This window comes from Brachyhypopomus gauderio, unplaced genomic scaffold (genome assembly GCF_052324685.1).
Source record: "Brachyhypopomus gauderio isolate BG-103 unplaced genomic scaffold, BGAUD_0.2 sc142, whole genome shotgun sequence".
NCBI lineage: Eukaryota > Metazoa > Chordata > Actinopteri > Gymnotiformes > Hypopomidae > Brachyhypopomus > Brachyhypopomus gauderio.
Genome location: NW_027506963.1, coordinates 252037 through 276408, shown reverse-complemented (window position 1 = coordinate 276408; position 24372 = coordinate 252037). Strand labels below are relative to the sequence as shown.

Here is a 24372-nt window from a genome sequence, read left to right as displayed (position 1 = left end):
GTGACTTCTGTCTCCGCTAAGGGAATCCACTGGAATAGGGCATCTTGCTAGAAAGCTGCATTCTGTAACAAATAAATAGTAATGTAACATGGAGAAACAAGTATGCAAAAACAGGCACAGTGTCAAAATATCTGAAAAGCACACAGGAGAGCAGACAAAATCCAAAGGGGCAAACTCGGAGGTCAAGGTGCAATACTAGATAAGTTAATTGTAGACAAAAATTATAAATAGAACTGCTATTTCAAGAGAAAATCATGATTCACAAAATTAAGAGATTGGCAATAGATTGCAACAAACTGAGTCAGTAATCAGGTGATGTGGATCTCTGTCTTCGGGGTTGAGGTTGCTGGGCAATGTTGTTCTGGAAACTGGGCTGTGTGACGTACTGATTTTCCTATCTTACAAAACACAATAAACAGGATTGTGGTAGCTGTAGTATGTGTTGAGAAGTCCTGCTGCAACAATAGTGTGAGGGTTAGAAATAAACACAGGGTCCAGAAGTGTAGTCTTCTCTGTTGTTGCACTGGTTATCAGCTGTGTGTATCCTTTTGACTGAAACAAATTAAAAATGGGCTTATTTGCAAATGACAGCTGATCTTCATTAAAGTCGCCACACACCACAACAGGTCTGTAGTCCATGATGTCGATTGAGGTCAAAAGGGCATCTAGGTTTGGTAAGAACTCTGTCAACCTGTAGTCTGGTGGTCTGTAAATAACTGCAATAAGAGCTTGTTTAGGGGCCTCTACTTTTAAAACCACAAACTCCAGATCAGTTACATTCTGTATATACTGAATAGCATGAGCTTTGATATTGTCTTTCACATACATGGCAACTCCCCCACCACTCCTGTTGGACAGATGTGTGTAGTTGGTGTAGGCCGCATGTCTGTTCCGCTTGTATATTTTGTAGCCATTCAACTGCAGAGAATCAGGAAAAACAGAACCAGTCATATGCGTCTCAGTAAGACACAAAACATCAGATAAGAGGAGCTCATGATGGCTTTTGATATCCTCAATATGAGTTTGAAGGCCTTCTGTGTTATGATGTACAATTTTAAGACCAGAGTTCAAATGAGGTTCTTTTACTAAGTGCAAAAGTGGCTGAATAGCACTTAAATCCAGTTTGGGCATATTCTCCAATGAGGCACTGATTTCAGTGTCACAGTAAATCTTCCTTTCATCAAAGTCAGTGATGTGTAGTCCACTGAGTGATGTGGTTCTGCTGAGTGCAACATATGCCATACCTGGTTCAAAAATCTTCTTTAGTGATACAACAGCACACAGAGTTGTCATTCCTTGCACTTTATGAGTGGTGCATGCAAAGGCCAACTTTAAAGGAAATTGCCGTCGAACTGTTCCCTTTTTCTTCAGATTTTCCTCTACCCTCTCAATGTAAACTACATTGTCATCACCTCCAGGCACTTTGTTGCGGTGTTTCTGTCCTGCATCAACATTATCCAGCTTAAGACCAATCATATGCACAACTGGAACATCTTTACGAATGTGAGTGACTATTTTTACCACTTTGCCAAATGAGCCATTGACCAGTCCATCTTCCACATCAATATTTCTGGTAAGCATTACTCGGGCATCAGTTGCCAGCTGTAGTGTGTCAACAAGATCACCTTTTTCTCCTTTGAAAGGGACACCTTGCTTCTGCATCTGGCCTGTTCGTGGGTCTTTTTTATAATCCTCTGCATCTATATTAGTAATATTTTGAAAGCGTGATGATATGACAGCTGAATTATAATCATCAACCTCTTTATTAGTAGCAAATATGTGTAATGCATCAGAGGGGCAGTCTTCAGGGGATTTAATGACTTGTTCCAGCATAGATCGGTCAGCAGCGGACAGTGCGTCGTGTTTCCGTTTCACTCTGAGTCTGTTAAGGAGCTCAGCATATGCAAGGTCATCTTTCTGACGCATGATTTCTGTCAGTGTCACCATCTTAAAATGATCTCTCCAAAAGTCCAGCACATGGTCCTCATACACACACAGGGACTTTGCCTTTCCAAGCGGTGGTAATTGCTGGAAGTCACCAACAGCCATAATAGAAACGTTGCCAAAGGGTTTGTTGTTCCCTCTAATCTGCTGGAGTCTCCAGTTAATGTAAGCAAATAATGGCTTTGACACCATTGATATTTCATCAATGATTATAATTTGCACATTTGAAAAGTTTGCCCTGATTTCATCCAGACTGTTCCCAAGTCCTTGATATGGAGGCTTCAAGCTTCGTGGGAGTTTAAAAAGTGAGTGGAGTGTTTTTCCATTAATGTTATGACTAGCACAACCAGTAAAAGCTGACAACAGAACTGTAGGTTTTGAAATGTCGGTTTCCTCACGTACACATGGAAGTTTGTGTAGTATTTTTGTAGCCTCTACATACACAGATTTAATAAGGTGGCTCTTTCCTGTTCCTGCTGTTCCTGCGATGTAATAAAGAAACTGCTCTGGGTTTTCATTGAGGACTTTTCTTTTGCACCAGTCACGCACAGTGTAGAACACAGCTGCTTGTGTCTCATTCAAGCTCTGGTACATTTTTTTTATCTCTGCATGGCTCAACTGTGGTCCTTCCATTACAGGCATTGCAGTGGTGTTCTCAGATCTAGATGCAACGTAATCTGGAACGTCATCTTGTTCGTTCGCATCATTGGGATTTACTGGCTCTTGCTCTAGAATGCATTCCAAACGAATCAGTTCATTTGCTGGAGCCAAAGTAGTCCAGGCATCTTCAATGGGACCGTTCTGTTCAAAGTCCTCGATTGCTTGTTCAATAGCATCACTGTGCTTTTCATACTTTTCTTTGTTTTCATGTACAATGGTAAAAACACGTTGAAGAGTATCTGTACCTGGCAGCTTTACAGAGGCATAGATGTAGAAAGACTCATAATTGTGGAACTGAGCAGACGTAAGCTGTGTGATTCTGCGGTGGGGCAGGTAGAGTTTCAGCAGCGTTCCACAGTATTTCTCAGGATCTTTTTGTGGTGAGAAACGAGCAAAGCGAATGACAGCAGGTTTTCCTCTGGTGCGCTTCTTTATGTGCCCCATATTGTTTTGCAAAGAGAAGACATTTTTACCCTTTTTCTGTTCTGTATAAACAATTCGGTATTCACTTGCAAATTCTGCCATGCACATATTCTCAAACACTGGTGTTTTTGGCCTGGCCATGTACTTTTCTGGTAATCCTGTCATCCACACGTTCTCATCATCAGGATCTTTGTTCTCCAAGTACTTCATAGGTAGGCTCATGCGCACAGCATTGTCGTCTGTGGGTATGAAAATAACAGCACGGGATGATGATTTGAGTTTTAAACTGCAAGTGCGTGCGACTGCTTCCTGGGCACTGACCTCTCTGTTTTTGGCATAGGCATGCATAATCTGTTTCATGGTTTCCCTTTCAGATGAGCTGTCACATGAATCTCTCATGACTTGCTTTAGATAATCGCTCATTTCATGTTCGGCTTTTGAAATGTATGACAGTATATACATTATACAGGTATATGGATTCAGTATGAACTGGATGTCCATGTTGGCGTTCCAGGCTCTTAACAGCAGAGGATTGTAGCCATTTACCCAGCAGTCTTTTGGTGCTCGTTCCATTATGATCTGACTGGATGTAGAAAGAGACTCGACACTTCTCTTGTAATCCTGGTAAGACATATTGACCTTTTCAAGCAGTTCTGTAATGCTTTCAAATTGTTGATTTTTGTCATTCAACAGATCCCACACAGTCTGTAGATTTACTTTAGCCTGTGCTTGTTCATCTATTTCTGTATTTTCCTCATCAGAGTCTGTGTCAAGGGGTGGTGGTCTGGGGCGTGTAATCATTGTTGTTGCCATAGGTGGTTTAGGAAATCCAAACCTGCAGTGCTTATTATTCTTTTTGCAAGATTTAGAGTGATTTCGGCTGTGTGTCTGTACTTCTGTTACTATTGTGTTCAGCTCTTGGTCTGTGTTTGGGTCTGGCAACTTGCATGATATGTATTTGTCAATGAAATCACATACAACTTGATCTGGGTCATCTTCAAATTCTGGTGCATCTTTCACCCAAAACAGGCAGTGAATGTGTGGAGAACCTCGCTGTTGAAATTCTACACGGTAAAAATAGTCAACCACCTCACCAATGGGCTGTGCAGGAGACAGAATCAGGTTCATCAGCCCTTCTACACGTTTCTCAAACATTCTCATGCAAGTAACTGGATTGCTACGTAGTATCTCACACTTCTGTGACCAATCCAAAGCTGAGAAGTCCACAGTTTGACCTTGTTGTGCTTTAATTGCTGTGATTACCTCTGGCCATCTCATCTCTGCTGCACTGAATGTACAGAAAAATGTGGGAGTTCCCAGCTGTCTGAGCATGGCAAACAGATCTCGGAGTGTTTTTTGCCAGTAAGCAGGTGTACCTCTCAGAGGCTGCATGAATCTGGTGCCCTCATTATTCTTTATAAGTTTATCTAATTCAACTTTGTCTCGTAAAAGTGAACTGTTGATTTTACGTCCATCACGTGTCCTGGTTTTTGCTTTTCGCAGTTGAATGGACATACTTGAAGAGGCTAGATGCATTTCAGTTACAAACTGTGCAAAGAAAATGTAGTTTGTGTCCATCGCAAAGCGATTATCAGCAGAGAATAATCTTGCATTGAAGTATCTGCTAGGTGAGAGAGCAACCTGTCTGTGTGGTTCATCAAATGTATTTTTACCACAAGGAAACTGTACTGGGAAAGCCATTGCCTCGAGCTTAGGGACTTTAAACACACTGACTGGATTGTTTCTCTCTGCTGGAGCAATACAGAATATCCCATCATTGAAGGATAACAGATGATGACCAATATCTGGTGGCTGAAGACATGTGTCTAACGCTAGACCTGTGTGCTGATCAGTGCTCTGATTCTCATTATCTGCATCAGGCTCCATACTCTCAGGGTTCTGCTGTGGTGTGTTCTCACTCTCAGTATTGTTGTCAATATCCATTTCCTGTTCTGGAGCACTTTCATCTGTGACGTCTGTAACATCATTAAATAAATCATCTTCCTGTACAGGGTTGAGAACAATGTCTTTATATTCAGAATGTATTTCTTTCAGTTTACATAACGCAGACAAGACTTTGTGCATAGATATTGTCTGGAACTGATAATGACCTGAATAACACAACCGTCTCTTGAGTTTCACTGTAAGCAACTGTGATTCACTTCTTGGTCTGGGTAAAACATTTACTGTTGTTTCAACATCTGAAGGAACTGACACCACAGCACCCTTGATGGCTCTCTGTTGACCTTTGGGAAGACTGATGACCTTGGCAAAACACACATATTTGGCTATAACATGCCTTTCAAGTATATTCAAATCACAGAGTTCTGGTGGAACTGGTGTAAGTTCAAGATTATTAACAGCAGCAATGGCAGGCATCTTTCCCTTTGATAAATTTTCATGACAACAGTGGCAGATCCATTCTCCCTTCCTTTCTTCAGTTACACAGTTATTTGGACAGTCAGAGGAACAGATGTGAACATATTTGCCAGTCAAACAAACTGAAGCAACCGTAGGATTCTTCTGATAGTTTCTGTGTTCACACATACGAACCTGGTTAGAAAACAGTGCTCTGTGACAGACGGTGCAAACATAGCTTGGCCCATCTTTTGCAATCTCTTTAAAGTGACTTAATGCTGTCAGCTGTTGTGGATTGTGGATGTCAGAAAAAGAATGATTATTGATATTTTCATGCAGACTGTGTTGGTGTAAATAACGATTTAGTCTGTATTTTCTCTGTATATGTTGTGCACAACGTATCTTGTGTAGCAGTTTGGACTTTCTGTTCATTGACCGAAGTAAGCACAGGTCTCTGTGATGGGATCTAAAAACTGCATCAGTCTGATATAATCTATTAAATTTTTGTTTTCTAAGATCATAAAATATAGAATCATTTCTGCACCTGTTTGTAAAATATTGTTTTCGCTTTTGCCTGAAAATCGGATCTTTTGAATATTTATCAATTATGTGCTGTTTGTGCTTCTCTCTGTACACAGCGTTGTTTTTGTAATTACTGATGACATATTGTTTCTGTCTCTCTCTGTACACAGAGTTGTGTTTGTAACTGCTGATAACGTATTGTTTTTGCTTCTCTCTGAACACCGCGTCATGTTGGTATTTAGTTGTAATGTTCCGTCTCCGTTTCTCTCTGAACGCAGCGTCATGTTGGTATTTAGTGGTAAAGTTCCGTCTCCGTTTCTCTCTGAAAGCAGCGTCATGTTGGTATTTAGTTGTAATGTTCCGTCTCCGTTTCTCTCTGAACGCAGCGTCATGTTGGTATTTAGTGGTAAAGTTCCGTCTCTGTTTCTCTCTGAACGCAGCGTCATGTTGGTATTTAGTGGTAATGTTCCGTCTCTGTTTCTCTCTGAACACTGCGTCATGTTGGTATTTAGTGGTAATGTACCGTCTCTGTTTATCTTTGTAAGTAGTGTTTAGCTTATAATTAACCCTTAATGTTCGTTGCTTGGCAAGTCTGTAATTAGCATTTTTTAAGTAGCTATTTCGACTGCGTTGTTTCATTTTCTCCTTGAACTGAGGGTCGTTTGCATATTGTAGCTTCCAGTTAACACGTTTCCCACATGTTTGCGAGGATGCGAGTTGTTGCATCTGTTGTTGAATTTTTTTTCTTCTGCGTGTTTTGTTTAATTTAACGATGGGTTGTTTGTCATGCTGGCTAACAAGACTAGGTTGCACGTTTAACGTTTGAATTTCACAAGGGAGTTCTTCGTGTTGAGTACTAGCTGTGATCTCAAAAGACACGGGCAGAAGTTCGTATTGTTGATTGTCCCGCAACTCAAGGCAACCCTGATACAGCAGTAGCAACCTTTCGGTCAAATCTGTCAAGTTCGCAAAAGTAAGCATCACGGCGATACCCGTGTTCTCATCATCAGGCCGTAATCCGTCAGGTGTTCTGCTGTGAGAATCGAAAAACCCAAATCTCCCTTCGCGATCTCTGAATACTGCAATGCACGTGTTTCCAACCATCAGAAGCGCGTCAGTTACGTTACCTTCAAGACAAGCGAGAGCGCTCTCTAGGTTCATAAACTCGTCCATTCCTTGTGGCGCATCGTCTTTCAAGAAACCATACGTTTGTGGGTGTTTAATAAGGTTGTAACATTGCAGATCGGTGTCGACTGTCGTTGGTAACTCGTCAGAAGTTAAATAGTTACTCACAAACCTTCCTTCATTCAGCAATGTCCGTTTCACAGTAGTATATAAAGCATCTCCTCTCGTTAAAACGTTGTCAAGACCCATAGAGTTCAACTCGTTAACTTCATTGTGCATAGCAAGAAATGTCAGAGCGTTGCACGTACACTGTGTACCACGCGAGAATTCCCTGTATCTCTGATCATTTTGACAGTGCGATGCCTGAACTGACTCCACATATCTATTAGCAACAGTGTTTGCTACCTGGTTAGTGCTTTCGCTCTCCACTTTCAGTGCCTCGCGTCGTTTAGCAGCAACAGACTTCTTGCTTTTTCTCGGCATGGTTTAACAGATTTCAAACAGTATATATGGAACAGTGCCAAAACAATATTATTCCAAAAGGTTGTTTTTAAAACGTTTACTGTAATCAAATCACAATAATACTATTACAATTTTTTTAAAGGTATTGACAATTCTCAATAACAGTTATAACAGCCTAGACCTATGCAACGATATATGCACAAACATACAATTCAAAACTATATCAGTGTGTCTGCTGAAGGCAAAGATGGTCCTGCTGCTTACTGTTGTTTGTCTGAAACAAATCAATTCAACACAAAGCAACAAGAAAATGGCAATGTATATAAAACACACAAAAACTATATATGCACTAATATCAAACAGTATGTGGTCTACTTCTTTTAAAATGCACTTATGTGATTTACAAAACAATTTAACTGTAGTGAGATATATAGTACACTATTCCTTCACTGAGATAACAGAATAATGATGTGTGTGATGAGTGTCTGATGCGGGTCTTCAACAGCAGTCAGCAATGATGGTTCAATCAAGAATCTGGTCTGAAACAAATAAACACAGTTGCCTTTCGGCTTGTTTTGTTTGGGGTAATCTTTTGGGGTAAATCGGTTGGGGTAAATCGGTTGGGGTAAATCGGTTGGGGTAAATCAGTTGGGGTAAATCAGTTGGGGTAAATCAGTTGGGGTAAATCAGTTGGGGTAAATCAGTTGGGGTAAATCAGTTGGGGTAAATCAGTTGGGGTAAATCGTTTGGTAATCTTGGGTAATCGTTTGGTAATCTTGGGTAATCGTTTGGTAATCTTGGGTAATCGTACTTGCAAGGGCAAGCAAAAAGACTCAGCAAGAAAAGATTTTAAAATTTTGGGACGGGGACAAGAGAAGAGAAAATATTGGGACGGGGACAAGAGATGGTTGTAAAAGGAAGACAGACAGAGTATGAAAATCGTTTTACTTGCAAGGGCAAGCCAAAAGACGCAGCAAGAAAAGATGTTAAAATGTTGGGACGGGGGACAAGAGAAGAGAAAATATTGGGACGGGGACAAGACTTGGATCTAATAGGAAGACAGACAGAGCAGAAAATTCTTCAGATCAGGACCTGTAAAGACAAAAAAAAGAATCAATCTTCATGCATATAGAACTGTTCAGTGTTTTAACAATACATTATTATTGTAAATGTTCAATATTATTGTAACATCAAGTTGGAGAACTTAATCCTGATTATGCCATTTCATACTTAATTTTCTTGTGTGAAGCACTTTGAATTGCCAGTGTATGAAAGGTGCAATATAAACAAAGCCTAAATGCAGCAAATTGTGAATTCAATTGTACTACTTCACAATCAGACGCTTAGATTCACAGGATATTGGGTGATTTCAGTATGAACACAGGATGCTTGCTTGCGTTTCCTCTTCATGTGATGTATGATGTTATGGCTCTTACATTTCTGCAAATGTTCATGTTGAACCTTTAAAAACCCTTACTTTCACAAGCCAGAGGAACCTACACCAGGACCACAGTGAGGTCACCCTGCCAAAATCACGAGAGAGAGAGAGAGAGAGAGAGAGAGAGAAATGCATAAGTGAAACTTGTACAAACAATCTACATTCAGACTGGTCACATTTGGTCCATTAGCCAAACACTGAGTTTAATGCCTTATGTACATGTACATTTAGATGGTATAAAATAATGGCAGTTTCATGATATGCATGTGTGTCGTATTTAAGAGGAAACAAAGGCCTTATATTAAATTCTTTAACTTACTCTGAGGTTAGGTGAGGTGAGCTGAACCTACAGAAACATACAAGTGCACATTAGTGAACATTTTCACAATTTGGCAGGTGCTCTTCTCCAGAGGACCTTACAGAAGTGCTTTGTGGTCTCTTTCTAATAGATAATGTTAATACATAGGTATGTGTCAATAATGCTGTTAGGCTAAAGTCCTGTCCAGTGTGGAACTTGGATATTGGCCAAAATGCCATAATTATGTTAATAAAATGCTCTTAGCTCACTGGCCCATTTTTTTACTATAACAAGACAGCATCCACTGGTGTCTACCATAACAGATCATGCCCAACACATCATGCCTATCACACTCATATTTGTACACTCCAATTTTGAATTAAAAAAGCATTCAGAAAAATTTACATTGCTACAGAATGGACAATTTTTGTAACCTCAACCACACCATGTATGCAGAAATGGCAGTTTTAATAGCTTTCTACTCACTTCGAATAGCTTGATGTAGACATATGGATATGCAAATAGAGAAGAGAAACATTTAAATATGTGAAAAAGGTTTGCATCTTTCAAACAAACCTTTCAACTGTGACACTGTAAATATTTTGAGATTTAACACACATGACTGATTTAGTGAATTCTGATCAATTGTTCAAAAATCAAGTGAGCTGCCTAGTGCTTTTCATTGACACCAATAATTCTATACCTTATTACTGAACTTACACACACTGTAGATGAATGATGGATGTAAAGAACCTGTAAGGAAGCACAAGAATAGAGACGCATTTATTTTCATCACATCTTATTAAGTTTACTACATCATTAGGCCTACTTGTCAATTATATGTATGAATTAGTATCAACATGTACTTACACAAACTGTCAGTATTTGTAGCTTTAGAACCTGCAAATTACAGTGCAACACAACAAGCAGGGTCAAATATTTTGCCAAATTTTAACAGGCTACAATATCATACAAGTAATTTAACTATAACATTTAGCTTCAGCTTACGTTATACGATGGTTTTCTGCCAACTTTGGGAAAGAGAGAAACAACATTATCTTAATGTGAAGCTTATAAAAGCGTAAGATACAAGGGATGCACCTACATATTTGTAATATAAACACATATCAGGTAACCAGATAGCTAAATGAACAAGATTTCTCAGGAATTTTAAAATGGTTTAAATAATGAATTAAGTGTTTGTCTTAAAAAAGATGAACAACTCACTAAAATGCGTTGGATGATTGTTACACATAGGCCCGAATTACAGAAAACCTCTAGCTAACTGTAATAGCTTGATAGCTACCAAACCAGCTATCTTAGTGCTTTTGGTCAGTCATGTAATGACACAAATATCAGCCAGCTACTCAATATAGCAATACAAATACATAAGAATATATAATGGCCAAAAAAGTAGCTAGCTCCAGCATTTATTGGTAGTTCGCGAAAGGTTGTTCTTTACACCATTATAAAACACTTGGCCATAGCTAGCTAGCTAACTAGCAAAGCTGGCTATCTCTCGTGCACTAGTTTTGTGAGCTAGGTAGCTTGGCTAGGTTAGCCAAGATGAAATAGCTAGCAGGCCTTCCAGCACAAGGAACATTTTATCATTTATATCTAAAATATTCACGTAAATTTCAAAGCCTGACGATGTACACGTACAATGGTAGTTATGAATCTAGAGTAGCCAGGTTAGCTATGTGCTATCCGTGTTCATACGTGTTCACTATGCTAGTAAAACAAACCTGGTATCCAGCGGTCCAAAACGTTAGCCAACGGCTAACTGGCTACCTCACAAATTTAGCCATCGGCCTTGCCTTAGTTAAGCAAATAACTAACTAACAATTAACCTTGCTTGTTAACAATTGACAACGAAGGTGTATTTTAAACATTTTGGTATGTCAAATTACAATTTATCAATGTTTTTAACGTTTTTATGAGCGCTGAATGGTACTTACGGTAAAACACAGCCGTTTCTCTCCGGAGAAAAAATCGGATGACGGTCTCGCGCATATGTCTCCGTCATGACCAGCGTTTGCGCGCGCGTGCGCGCGCTTATTTTTCCACCTTCGCCTGCTGGAGAGTAGCACATTATATTTACAATAAATTAATATTGTATAAATATTAATTATATATAGGCTAAAAGCCGCATACATCTACTGAACTGAATGCATTTAACTGAACTGATCAGTTTCTGAACGGTGCCTGTAGCAATTCACGTTTGACAGATTGGGGTTCAGCCGGTGTTGTGCCCAATTCCGACCTCGTTTATCCGCATAAAAACGCTACAGATTATATTAGGGAGCTACAGTTTTGTCTTAAACTAGATATTTAGACATAATTCTGCTCTAATACTGCAAAGTCATGTGGTCAAAGGTGAACTTCGGTATAGCCGGTATGTTTTTTATTTAAAATAATTAACACCCTTGAGCCAGTGTGGCTTTGGACATAGATAATGTCGCACGCACACATATAATGTATAATGGAGCAGAGGGGCAGATGAATCTCATTTAGCAGTTTTAACATTAAAACAACCTTTAACATTATTTAGCAGGTTATCAACATTTAAACAACCTTTAACATCATTTAGCAGGATGTCAACATTTAAACAACCTTTAAACATTATTTAGCAGGTTATCAACATTTAAACAACCTTTAACATTATTTAGCAGGATATCAACATTTAAACAACCTTTAAACATTATTTAGCAGGTTATCAACATTTAAACAGCCTTTAACATCATTTAGCAGGTAATCAACATTTGAACAGCTTTTTACAAATTATTAGATGATTCAGCAGAATTTATCATGCTTTATAATCTGCTGATTATTGTGAAATCATGATTCATGGAAGTCCGACTGAGGCGCACAGGCTAAAAGCCGCATATATACTGACAGTGTTGTGAATGAACGAGTTCAAAAGAACGCGTTCATTGAACACGCTCATTTTTTCGTTTTTTCGTTCATTTTTAAATACTTGAACGTGAATTAGTTCACATTATGTGTCATGAACGGCAGACATCACTGTAAATGAACGTTACTCCCTCCTGCATTCTCGCTATCGCGTATCACCAGACAGAAATGGTTTTTGACATGGTGTGCGCAATGCATTGTGTGCAACGTAGTGTCCGGCTGACAGTAGTTAACATACTGGCTAGTTAATAACATACTGGCTTCCGCACTACGTTACCCGTGATTAATTGCAGCAGAGCGGGGCAGCAACGCCGCGTAGCAGGCAACGACCAGAGCGGAGGGCTGAGAGAGAGAGAGAGAGAGAGAGAGAGAGCGAGCAATGACGAGAGTGAGAGGAAGCGTTGCTATAAAAAATATATTTGAATGTCTCACGAAAAAAGTTACAAAAAAAAAACAAATCTGAACACAGTGTGTGTGTTACCTAATCAAAACTGTCGCACGTGAAATGCTACAGGCACCGTTCAGAAACTGATCAGTTCAGTTGTATTCAGTTCAGTAGATGTATGTGGCTTTTAGCCTATATATATATATATATATATATATATATATATATATATATATATATATATATATAATTAATATTTTTAGAATATTAATTTATTGTAAATATAATGTGCTACTCTCTAAGCCCGGTGTGTGGAAAAATAAGCGCACGATTCCCAGGATTTTATTCAAGCTTGCTGGATTTACTAATTAGTGAAAACCAGGTAAAATTAATGGAATCAACACAATCCAGGAAGCCTGAGCAAAATCCTGGTGAGGACTTTTACTTTCTGAACCTAGAATGTCCACCTCTCTGCCTGATGAAATAAGATGTGACATTTTATCAGAGGTGTCAATTCCAGGTTCAGAAAGTAAGTCCTCACCAGGATTTTGCTCAGGCTTCTTGGATTGTGTTGATTCCACTAATTTTACCTGGATTGCACTAATTAGAAAATCTAGCAAGCTTGAGCAACATCTTGGTGAGGACTTTTACTTTCTGAACCTGGAATTGACACCTCATTAGAGGTGAGTGTTGTACTGTTGAATCTTAACTTGTCTCATCACTTTATATGATGGCATATAGTTGAACATATGCTTAAATATCTTTAAATATCTGCTATTTTTTGGTTAGTATTTGCTAAGTGGCTATCTTAGCTACCAAGCTAGTATATGTCTTATTTAATTGTAGTTAGTTCTCTCTTTTTCTACTTTACAATTCACAAGCATGAATTAGGCAAATTAATATTTATTAATCAACAAACAACAATATAACAAACAACAGCAACAAAACAACATTCAGTCCTCTGTAAAGAAAGGGCAATCAACTGAGATAATGACCCCCTCGTTATGCTTTATCAGCATTGTAAGGGGGAGATTCAATATTAGCCTATCAGTATCCCCACTCCAGACATGAGGAGGAATGGAGAATTCCTCCATGCTGGAAGTGAGGATCTTGATGTCTGTGGGAGTAGGGCAGATTCCTACAACTTCCACCTCTTCAGCCGTTGGCACGATCTCAGATTTCTGTGAATAACATGGCATATGATATATTAAGATATTAAATTTCTGCCTGACATGTGGTCAAAGAGAAATTCTGAAGTGTTAGAAGATGGCTAACCCACATATTGTGACAGATGGGGTGTTTCCAAAGACCTTTCAATTTACCTTTATAGTGGTATATGTCGTGGAACTGAAGGTCACTGCCTGGTTGTTCCTTTTAACGCTGACGTGGCTGATTTCAATGGTAGCTGACAGTGAGATGTCTTCCAGTGCCACATCTCTCCAGAGGGACACCCTGAATACGTCCCTCCCAGCACTGAGCTCTATTTCCCGGAGTGGAACACCCCCATCCTTTGTGGATTGAAGTTTTGTTGTACTCAACTAAAATGAAACAAAAACAAAACAGAGAGTCACAGGTGATATAAGGCGTAACTGGTTAAGATTAAGATTCAATGAATCACTTATGACACTGTGGGTCATAGCATAGATTTAACTAGAACAATTAATTAATACTCACACTTGCTACTACCCCTGAAAGTGTGCAGTAGTCTGCCTTGTTGCCTTCTTGGTAGGCTGGGGAGGGAGGGCAGACGGCGTGGTGGCATAGTCTCTCCAAGTCAGGGGATACTGTCACCTCTGTTGTGCTGAAAACTACCGTCGACGGGTTGAAAAACATTTTGCAGGTGCCATATTTTTCTGATACATTGTATCCTTTGATGTAATATGACCGATTGTCATCAATACGATGACAATCGTCATTTTTCAGATGGGCAACTACAAAATGTTTCCCATCGCAGAGGGCACAGGTAGCAACCATTTTGGAGGTCTTAATTGCCACCACGCCGTCCACCACTTCGTAAGTCTCTCCCCTCTGGCCCGTATGTTTCGCCACACATTTGACCTTGATGGGAGCCGGTCTGGAATACGGTCCAGAAATCTTGGAGAACATGCTAAGGGATCAAGACAAATAAAACAAATTCAGCCTGAAGAAATGGATTACTGTATCACAAACCACAAAAGTTGCATTACTGTAATCACAATATTAAACAAGATATTTTAAGCTTGGCTAAAATGTTTGTGAGGTTTGTGACTCTTATTTGTGAGTTCGCACTGAACGTCCGAATGTTGCTATGGATAACGACGCTCGCGACGTTTAGTTTCCTCTCAGCTGTTAGCTAGCTAGCTAGCTATCTATTACACAGTCTATTTACACACTGTCGCCGCTTAACGTAACTTTTCTGAGGTAAATTTCCTGAGGTAAAATACTGTTAAATAAAATGATTATGAAATCATTGTTGAATATGGTGACATTTATCATTTCTGTCCTGATTTCTCACAACACTGTTTAACGCTTGAAACGTCAGAATGTGTTGGTTATTTACCACAGACACCGACTAGCATTAACAGTGAGAGATCGAATATAGTAAACGATATCCAGAAAATCACATTATAAAAAAATATTTCCTCCACAGTAGGCTATTCTAAATGGTATAATAATAATAAAAACATTCGATATATTTATTAGTGTATTAAATTTCATTCAAGAACATACAGACCAGTCTTTCACAGACCCTTCTTGTGGAAAACTATTCCTAATTATTATTTCTTTCATGATAAGAAATTATTACTTTATCATGTATTAAAAAGATTATTCCATATTTATTATTATTACTTTATCATGAATAAAAAAGATTATTCCTTATTATATATTATTATATAATTATATTATTATTATTAATATCCTTATTATTATTTTATCATGAATAAAATATATTACTTTATCGTGAATAAAAACGACGGGCTACTTACTTGTAAATTTTCCACAGTCAAAAAACTTCCACAGCTGTGACGAGAAATATCTGACAGACTGAGGGGATCTGTGCTGAAACTCTTCACGCGCACGCAGAATTCGCGCTCAGCGCCTTCCACGAGCGCTGATAATTCGCGCTAAAATCACAGTCTCACATAACGCATATAGGCATATCGAAATATTAATGTTAAACACTCAGACAATTATCATCTTTATTTTTAGCTGGTTTATTTAACAGTATTTCATGGTTCCGCATTACCAGAGGTTTATGTTTCAACCATATATCTGAGCTGTCAACAGCATTTAAATATCATTTAACAGTGTTAAAATGTAAACAGCCTTTAACATTATTCAGCAATTTTAATACTTAAACAGCCTTCGTTATCATTTCACATTAATTATTCATTTTTAGCTGATTTTAGCGTTATTTTGTTTATTTCAACAGCCTTTAACATAATTTAGCAGGTAATCAACATTTGAACAGCTTTTTACAAATTATTAAATGATTCAGCAGAATTTATCATGCTTTATAATCTGCTGATTATTGTGAAATCATGATTCATGGAAGTCCGACTGAGGCGCACAGGCTAAAAGCCGCATATATACTGACAGTGTTGTGCATGAACGAGTTCAAAAGAACGCGTTCATTGAACACGCTCATTTTTTCGTTTTTTCGTTCATTTTTAAATACTTGAACGTGAATTAGTTCACATTATGTGTCATGAACGGCAGACATCACTGTAATTGAACGTTACTCCCTCCTGCATTCTCGCTCTTGCTGCTTAAATCGCTTAAACCAGACAGAAATGGTTTCGACATGGTGTGCGCAATGCATTGTGGGCAACGTAGTTTCCGGCTGAGAGTAGTTAACATACTGGCTAGTTAATAACATACTGGCTTCCGCACTACGTTACCCGTGATAAATTGCAGCAGAGCGACCAGAGCGCGGAGGGCTGAGAGAGAGAGAGAGAGAGAGAGAGAGAGAGAGAGAGAGAGAGAGAGAGAGAGAGAGAGAGAGAGAGAAAGAGAGAGCAATGACGAGAGTGAGAGAAAGCGTTGCTATAAAAAAATATTTGAATGTCTCACGAAAAAAGTAAAGTGAACTGAACTTTGAACTGGTTCAGAATTAAAATTGTGAATTTTGAACGTGAACTGTTTTCACTTTGAACATGTATGAACTGAACTTGAACTAGTGTGGCTTTGGACATGGACTGTGCAGTGCTAGGGTACACGGACTGACAAACCCCGCCCACGCGCCAGCAGAGGAGGCTGGGAGATGGGACAGAGAGACTAGGCATTATAAATAGTCCGTTTAAATAAGTGAGTTTGATACAGTTATTTTGATGTTTGCAGTTATAGTAATATGGGGATGCATATGTGTTTGTTCTGTGGGGAAAACCGGGTGCACCCTCACCGTGAAGTAAGTGCAGCTGAGTGGGGTAGTTGCCATCAAGCGCGGTGAAATGAGCTTGTCACTCGAGTATCATTTCTTCGCCACCACATTATATATGCAGGCTCTCAGCAGTGTCTGTGTGCAATTGGTGTCTCTCTCTTAACATGTCACTCGTGGAATACAAACAGGGAGATATAATTAATGTATCATTAGTATGGACAAGGCTTTTCCAGTTCGTGACTACTTGTATTAATAAGTGACACAGCTGCAGTATGTTTTCTTAGTCCGGCCCGGATTTTCATTTCATTTTAACATTGATAACATTAAAACAACCTTTAACATTATTTAGCAGGTTATCAACATTTAAACAACCTTTAACATCCTTTAGTAGGATATCAACATTTAAACAGCCTTCAACATCATTTAGCAGGATGTCAACATTTAAACAACCTTTAACATCATTTTAACATTAATAACATTAAAACAACCTTTAACATTAGGTCATCAAACATTCAAAACAGCCTTTTTAGCTGCTTTGTCAAGCCAACATAAAGTTTGTTCACGAACTTTGCCTTTCTAGTTCTTATTATTATTATTCTATTCCACTTTTCGGTAACTTTCACAGGTCGCAGTTTTTGAGCTAGAACCTTGAAAATTGGCAGGATCACAGATCTCATATGGAAGAAGTGTGCTTGTGCTTTTGGGACATGTCGGACATACGGTGTCCTCAGGACAAGTCCTCAAAGTTGACTTTTTCCCATAGAGAATGAATGGCGGAATGTTCAGAAATGTCCCCAGTTAGTGTGCTGTCATGAAAAATCTCCTGGATAAACAGCTGTAAATTCCTTCCACTTTCATCTAGAAGCTCCATTTAAATTTTAAATGAGAGAGATATTTGTCCTTTCTGGCACGCCAAAATATCTAATCATTTTATCAATTACTTTTAGAGTTATGAGCATTTGTTTGGCACTAGACACAGAAAACTGCCCCATTAACTCCCATGTTAATTTCTCAAAATCAGAACTGTCTTTTTCACAATTTGCCTCTGTGTTTAACTTGTCATAAATCAGACAATATTAGGTCAAACATCACATAAATTAGACCAAAATGATCAGCCAAGGGTCCTCTCTCATACAATATCTTCGGTTAAGCGATACGTTAAATAGAGCCCGAAGTACGACCGTTTGTTCGGAGGGTGCAAATCACATTAAACAAGGCGTCTACAGTGGCAGAGACCGTGTTTCAGTTAAGGGATTTTTCACAATTTGCCTGTTTTTAACTTGTCATAAATCAGACAATATTGGGTCAAACAACACACAAATTACACCAAAATAATCAGCCAGGGGTCCTCTCTCATACAATATCTTCGGTTAAGCGATAAGTTAAATAGGGCCAGAACTACGACCGTTTGTTTGGAGGGTGCAAATCACATTAAACGAGGCTCCTCCACTCAGAGTGGTGTCAGTTATGTTGAATGTGTCTCCCCCTCCCCCCACACACGCACGCACACACACATGCATCTCTCTCATACTCACTCCACACAGTCAAACACATATACACCACACACACACAGATGGAGCAGAGGAACAGATGGGGAAGATGGAGCAGAGGGGCAGATGGGGCAGGTAGAGCAGCAGGGCAGGTAGAGCAGCAGGGCAGATGGAGCAGACGGGCAGATGGGGCAGATAAAGCAGATGGGGCAGAAGGGCAGATGGATCAGAGGGGCAGATGGGGCAGATAGAGCAGATGGAGCACACACGCACGGAACCTCTTCTCTCCCTCAGTCCCTGCAGCAGTATTAACTGTATAACTGAACAACCACTCAATTTTAACTAACCCACAACCAATTACCCCTCAACAGTAATTGCCCCACCACAGGTAAGAACCCCCTCAACAAAAAAATCACATCTAAACAAGCTTTTAACATAAATTACACAGTAATCTTAATAGCCATCAACAACAATAACCCCAACAGGTCAATAACCCCTCAATATCAACTACCCCACAGCCAATTACCCCTCAGCAGTAATTGCCCCAAACAGCTATATTACCTATTAACTGCAACAACACCATTAAACGAATAGCCTTCAACAATATCAAATACATCTGCATTAACTACCCCAATGGCAATAGCCCCTCAACAGTAATTGCCCCACCACAGGTAATTGCCCCTCAACAACAAATACAACATCTAAACAAGCTTTTAACAGGAACTACACAGAAATCTTTAAAGCTATCAACAACAATAACCCCAACAGGTCAATAACCCCTCAATGTCAACTACCCCACAGCCAATTACCCCTCAACAGTAATTGCCCCACCACAGGTAAATACCCCCTCAACAAAACATTCCACATCTAAACAAGCTTTTAACAGGAACTACACAGTAATCTTAATACCCATCAACAACAATAACCCCAACAGGTCAATAACCCCTCAATATCAACTACCCCACAGCCAATTACCCCTCAGCAGTAATTGCCCCAAACAGCTATATTACCTATTAACCGCAACAACACCATTAAACTAATAGCCTTCAACAATAACAAATACATCTGCATTCACTACTCCAATGGCAATAGCCCCTCAACAGTAATTGCCCCACCACAGGTAAATACCCCCTCAACAAAACATTCCACATCTAAACAAGCTTTTAACAGGAGCTACACAGTAATCTTAATACCCATCAACAACAATAACCCCAACAGGTCAATAACCCCTCTATATCAATTACCCCAAAGCCAATTACCCCTCAGCAGTAATTGCCCCAAACAGCTATATTACCTGTTATCCGCAACAACACCATTAAACGAATAGCCTTCAACAATATCAAATACATCCGCATTAACTACCACAATGGCAATAGCCCCTCAACAGTAATTGCCCCACCACAGGTAATTTCCCCTCAACAACAGATACAACATCTAAACAAGCTTTTAACAGATACTACACAGTAATCTTAATAGCCATCAACAACAATAACCCCAACAGGTCAATAACCCCTCAATGTCAACTACACCACAGCCAATTACCCCTCAGCAGTAATTACCCCAAACACCTAAACTACTCCTTAACCGCAACATAATCTAACAATGATAACATTAAAACAACCTTTAACATTAGGCCATCAACATTCAAAACAGCGTTTCGACTGCTTTGCAAGCCAACATAAAGTTTGTTCACAAACTTTGCCTATCTAGTCTTATTATTATTATTCTATTCCACTTTTCGGTAACTTTCACAGGTCGCAGTTTTTGAGCTAGAACCTTGAAAATTGGCAGGATCACAGATCTCATATGGAAGAAGTGTGCTTGTGCTTTTGGGACATGTCGGACATACGGTGTCCTCAGGACAAGTCCTCAAAGTTGACTTTTTCCCATAGAGAATGAATGGCGGAATGTTCAGAAATGTCCCCAGTTAGTGTGCTGTCATGAAAAATCTCCTGGATAAACAGCTGTAAATTCCTTCCACTTTCATCTAGAAGCTCCATTTAAATTTTAAATGAGAGAGATATTTGTCCTTTCTGGCACGCCAAAATATCTAATCATTTTATCAATTACTTTTAGAGTTATGAGCATTTGTTTGGCACTAGACACAGAAAACTGCCCCATTAACTCCCATGTTAATTTCTCAAAATCAGAACTGTCTTTTTCACAATTTGCCTCTGTGTTTAACTTGTCATAAATCAGACAATATTAGGTCAAACATCACATAAATTACACCAAAATGATCAGCGAAGGGTCCTCTCTCATACAATATCTTTGGTTAAGCGATACGTTAAATACAGCCCGAAGTACGACCGTTTGTTCGGAGGGTGCAAATCACATTAAACGAGGCTTCTAGAGTGGCAGAGACCGTGTTTCAGTTAAGGGATTTTTCACAATTTGCCTCTGTGTTTAACTTGTCATAAATCAGAAAATATTGGGTCAAACAACACACAAATTACACCAAAATGATCAGCCAGGGGTCCTCTCTCATACAATGTATCGGTTAAGCGATAAGTTAAATAGGGCCAGAACTACGACCGTTTGTTTGGAGGGTGCAAATCACATTAAACGAGGCTCCTCCACTCAGAGTGGTGTCAGTTATGTTGAATGTGTCTCCCCCTCCCCCCACACACGCACACACACACACACACACACATGCATCTCTCTCATACCCACTCCACACAGTCAAACACATATACACCACACACACACACACAGATGGAGCAGAGGAACAGATGGGGAAGATGGAGCAGAGGGGCAGATGGGGCAGGTAGAGCAGCAGGGCAGGTAGAGCAGCGGGGCAGATAGAGCAGACGGGCAGATGGGGCAGATAAAGCAGATGGGGCAGAAGGGCAGATGGATCAGAGGGGCAGATAGAGCAGATGGAGCACACACGCACGGAACCTCTTCTCTCCCTCAGTCCCTGCAGCAGTATTAACTGTATAACTGAACAACCACTCAATTTTAACTAACCCACAACCAGTTACCCCTCAACAGTAATTGCCCCACCACAGGTAAATACCCCCTCAACAAAACATTCCACATCTAAACAAGCTTTTAACAGGAACTACACAGTAATCTTTATACCCATCAACAACAATAACCCCAACAGGTCAATAACCCCTCAATATCAACTACCCCACAGCCAATTACCCCTCAGCAGTAATTGCCCCAAAAAGCTATATTACCTATTAACCGCAACAACACCATTAAATGAATAGCCTTCAACAATATCAAATACATCTGCATTAACTACCCCAATGGCAATAGCCCCTCAACAGTAATTGCCCCACCACAGGTAATTGCCCCTCAACAACAAATACAACATCTAAACAAGCTTTTAACAGGAACTACACAGAAATCTTTAAAGCTATCAACAACAATAACCCCAACAGGTCAATAACCCCTCAATGTCAACTACCCCACACCCAATTACCCCTCAACAGTTATTGCCCCACCACAGGTAAATACCCCCTCAACAAAACATTCCACATCTAAACAAGCTTTTAACAGGAGCTACACAGTAATCTTAATAGCCATCAACAACAATAACCCCAACAGGTCAATAACCCCTCAATGTCAACTACCCCACAGCCAATTACCCCTCAGCAGTAATTACCCCAAACACCTAAACTACTCCTTAACCGCAACATAATCTAACAATGATAACATTAAAACAACCTTTAACATTAGGCCATCAACATTCAAAACAGCGTTTCGACTGCTTTGCAAGCCAACATAAAGTTTGTTCACAAACTTTGCCTATCTAGTTTATAATGTTGTAGTCTACTCCATAAAGCAACAGGTTTATTTGCAGGAGCACCACTAACACAGCAGGAATCCAACGGTTGCAACATAGAAATAAATGAGACGAAATCCTTCCTCAGCCTCTAGGGCATATTCATTTTAATAAACAAACTGCTCTAACTGCCATCACGTATATATATATATATATATATATATATATATATATATATATATATATATATATATATATATATATATATATATATATATATATATATATTAGGGGTGGGACGCGATTAAAAAAATTAATCGAATTAATCGGAAGCTTTGTAATTAATTAATCGAAATTAATCGCATTTTAATCGCATTTCAGTATTTAACATGAGAAATATTAATTTAAGTTTGAATGATGAATGAATCAATGAACATAATCATAAACTTCAACATCTTGTTTTTTTTTTTTCCACCAGTCTACTACACAGACCAATATATGTGTAGTGTGCAGAAAACAGTTCAGAACATTGGAAATTCTGATCAAAAATGTTTAATTTTAGGAGTTTTGCTCAGGATATTGGAAGAATTGAAGTAAATCAGAAGATGTTTTTTAATAGCATTTTAGCAATTTCTTTAATTTCCCAGGCTTCTGCCACAGGCATCTCCATAGTGCCTAGAAGTGGTCTTCTGCATGCTCAAAGCAAATGACTGGATCTTCCATTCATCATCTATAATATGAGCTGTCACACCAAGATCATTCTTGTTGCTAACAGAGGTCCAGTGATCCCCAGTCAGAACCACATTTGTGGCACTCTTCACAATAACCTGTTTTAATTCTTTCCTCATCATACAGCTGCTGGATTTTCTTCGACATTGTCTTTCTGGGGTGAGTTTCCCAAAACGTTCTTAGTGCCAAGTACTTCGTCACCTTGTTCTTACGTACGAGGTTAAGAAGTACTTGGCGCTAAGAACGTTTTAGGAAACTCACCCCTGGACGGTAGTTCGTAACTTGCATCAGTTGACGCAATGTGCAGCGCTTCTTGTAAGCATTTATCTTCGACCACTGAGAGCGGACAACACAAATAATGTGACGCGTCATGTATAAACGCGTGCGGAGTCGCGCGCTACGGCCACTCGCGAAAGTTTAATCCAGTCTTAATGGTCCAATGAAGGTAATTTAAAAACCAGGACATTTCCTCACAGGATGTGAATTACGGACGTTTGGTCACCCTATCGTACTAGGAATACATTTAGCAGCTAAGTTATCATTACTGACCTGCGCGTTAAGCTGGGCGTACACTGTGCGATTTTTGGCCCATTTTCAGCCGATTTTTCACTCGTTTCGGCTCAATCGCGTGTCGTGCATCGTATAGTTTACACAGGTATACGAGGAGCGATTCACAACTCCCGATCAGAAATCGCAGCGTCGCAAGAACATCAAACATGTTTGAAATTCAAATCGCTCCTCGTGAGAGTATCGCACTGTTGAAGCTAGGGATGCAAATTATCGATTAATTCATTAATCGTTAGTTGACTGATCTTATCGATCGACTTTCGATTAATCGATAAGCGGCGTTTTTCACCTGAATTTCAGTGTTTCAATAGGGCTTTTAAAAATATCAGCTAAATATACTGCTCAAAAAAATTAAGGGAACACTAAAATAACACATCCTAGATCTCAATTAATAAAAATCTTTGAAATCAGTTGAAAATCTCTCATTTCTACCTGTTGTCTGTTCCATTTGCACAAGAGCAGTTGAAATTGATTCACAATCAGTGTTGCTTCCTATCTGAACACGAAGTGTGGATGATTTTGAGTTACATTGTGTTGTTTAAGTGTTCCCTTTATTTTTTTGAGCAGTGTAGTTAAAACACTTTGTTCAAAAAGTATATATTATATTATGATAATTATATTGTATTATATTATATATTGCTCAAGTAATTATGCATGAGGAAATTTTTATGGTATAACAAAATACATTCTTTCATTTAAAAAAAAGGAATAAATTAAGGACTGGCTCAGTTCAATTTGAAACATTAGACATAAAAAAAAAATGTTTTAAAAAAAGAAGAAATTAAATAGAGAGCCAAACAGAATATTATTGAGCCCATGTTTGGACAATGTTTCTAGCTTTGTAGTGAACACATACTGTAACGCGACCGGAGAGTGCCCAAGTTTCCACAACATCATTGAGCTTGTCAGTTAAACTGTCAGCGGTGTGTCTATCCGACATGTTCGTCGTAATCAGCACTGCA

At 39.1% G+C, this 24372-nt stretch overlaps 2 protein-coding genes and 1 long non-coding RNA gene across 6 annotated transcripts in view; 1 reads left to right on the top strand and 2 right to left on the bottom strand.

Annotated features, from left to right (window-relative positions):
* Positions 1–24372, top strand: part of LOC143500352 (peroxisomal succinyl-coenzyme A thioesterase-like) — an 85608-nt gene that overhangs the window by 38209 nt on the left and 23027 nt on the right. The gene's annotated exons all lie outside the window — the stretch shown is intronic.
* LOC143500355 (uncharacterized) lies at positions 7577–17248 on the bottom strand. 2 transcript variants are annotated; one of them, XR_013126764.1, is made up of 8 exons: positions 16910–17248; positions 11189–11306; positions 10239–10261; positions 10101–10130; positions 9951–9983; positions 9252–9725; positions 8972–9017; positions 7577–8586 (listed from the first exon to the last, which is right to left on the bottom strand). It is a non-coding gene; the product is annotated as an uncharacterized LOC143500355 (long non-coding RNA). The 2 variants fall into 2 exon arrangements; XR_013126763.1 differs by lacking the exon at positions 16910–17248 and having other exon boundaries at positions 11189–11320.
* Positions 13416–16383, bottom strand: LOC143500368 (uncharacterized). Its single transcript, XM_076994484.1, has 4 exons — positions 15495–16383; positions 14203–14635; positions 13851–14066; positions 13416–13709 (listed from the first exon to the last, which is right to left on the bottom strand). The coding sequence occupies exons 2-4, from the start codon at positions 14632–14634 to the stop codon at positions 13482–13484; spliced, it is 876 nt and encodes a 291-aa protein (XP_076850599.1). The 5' UTR covers position 14635; positions 15495–16383; the 3' UTR covers positions 13416–13481.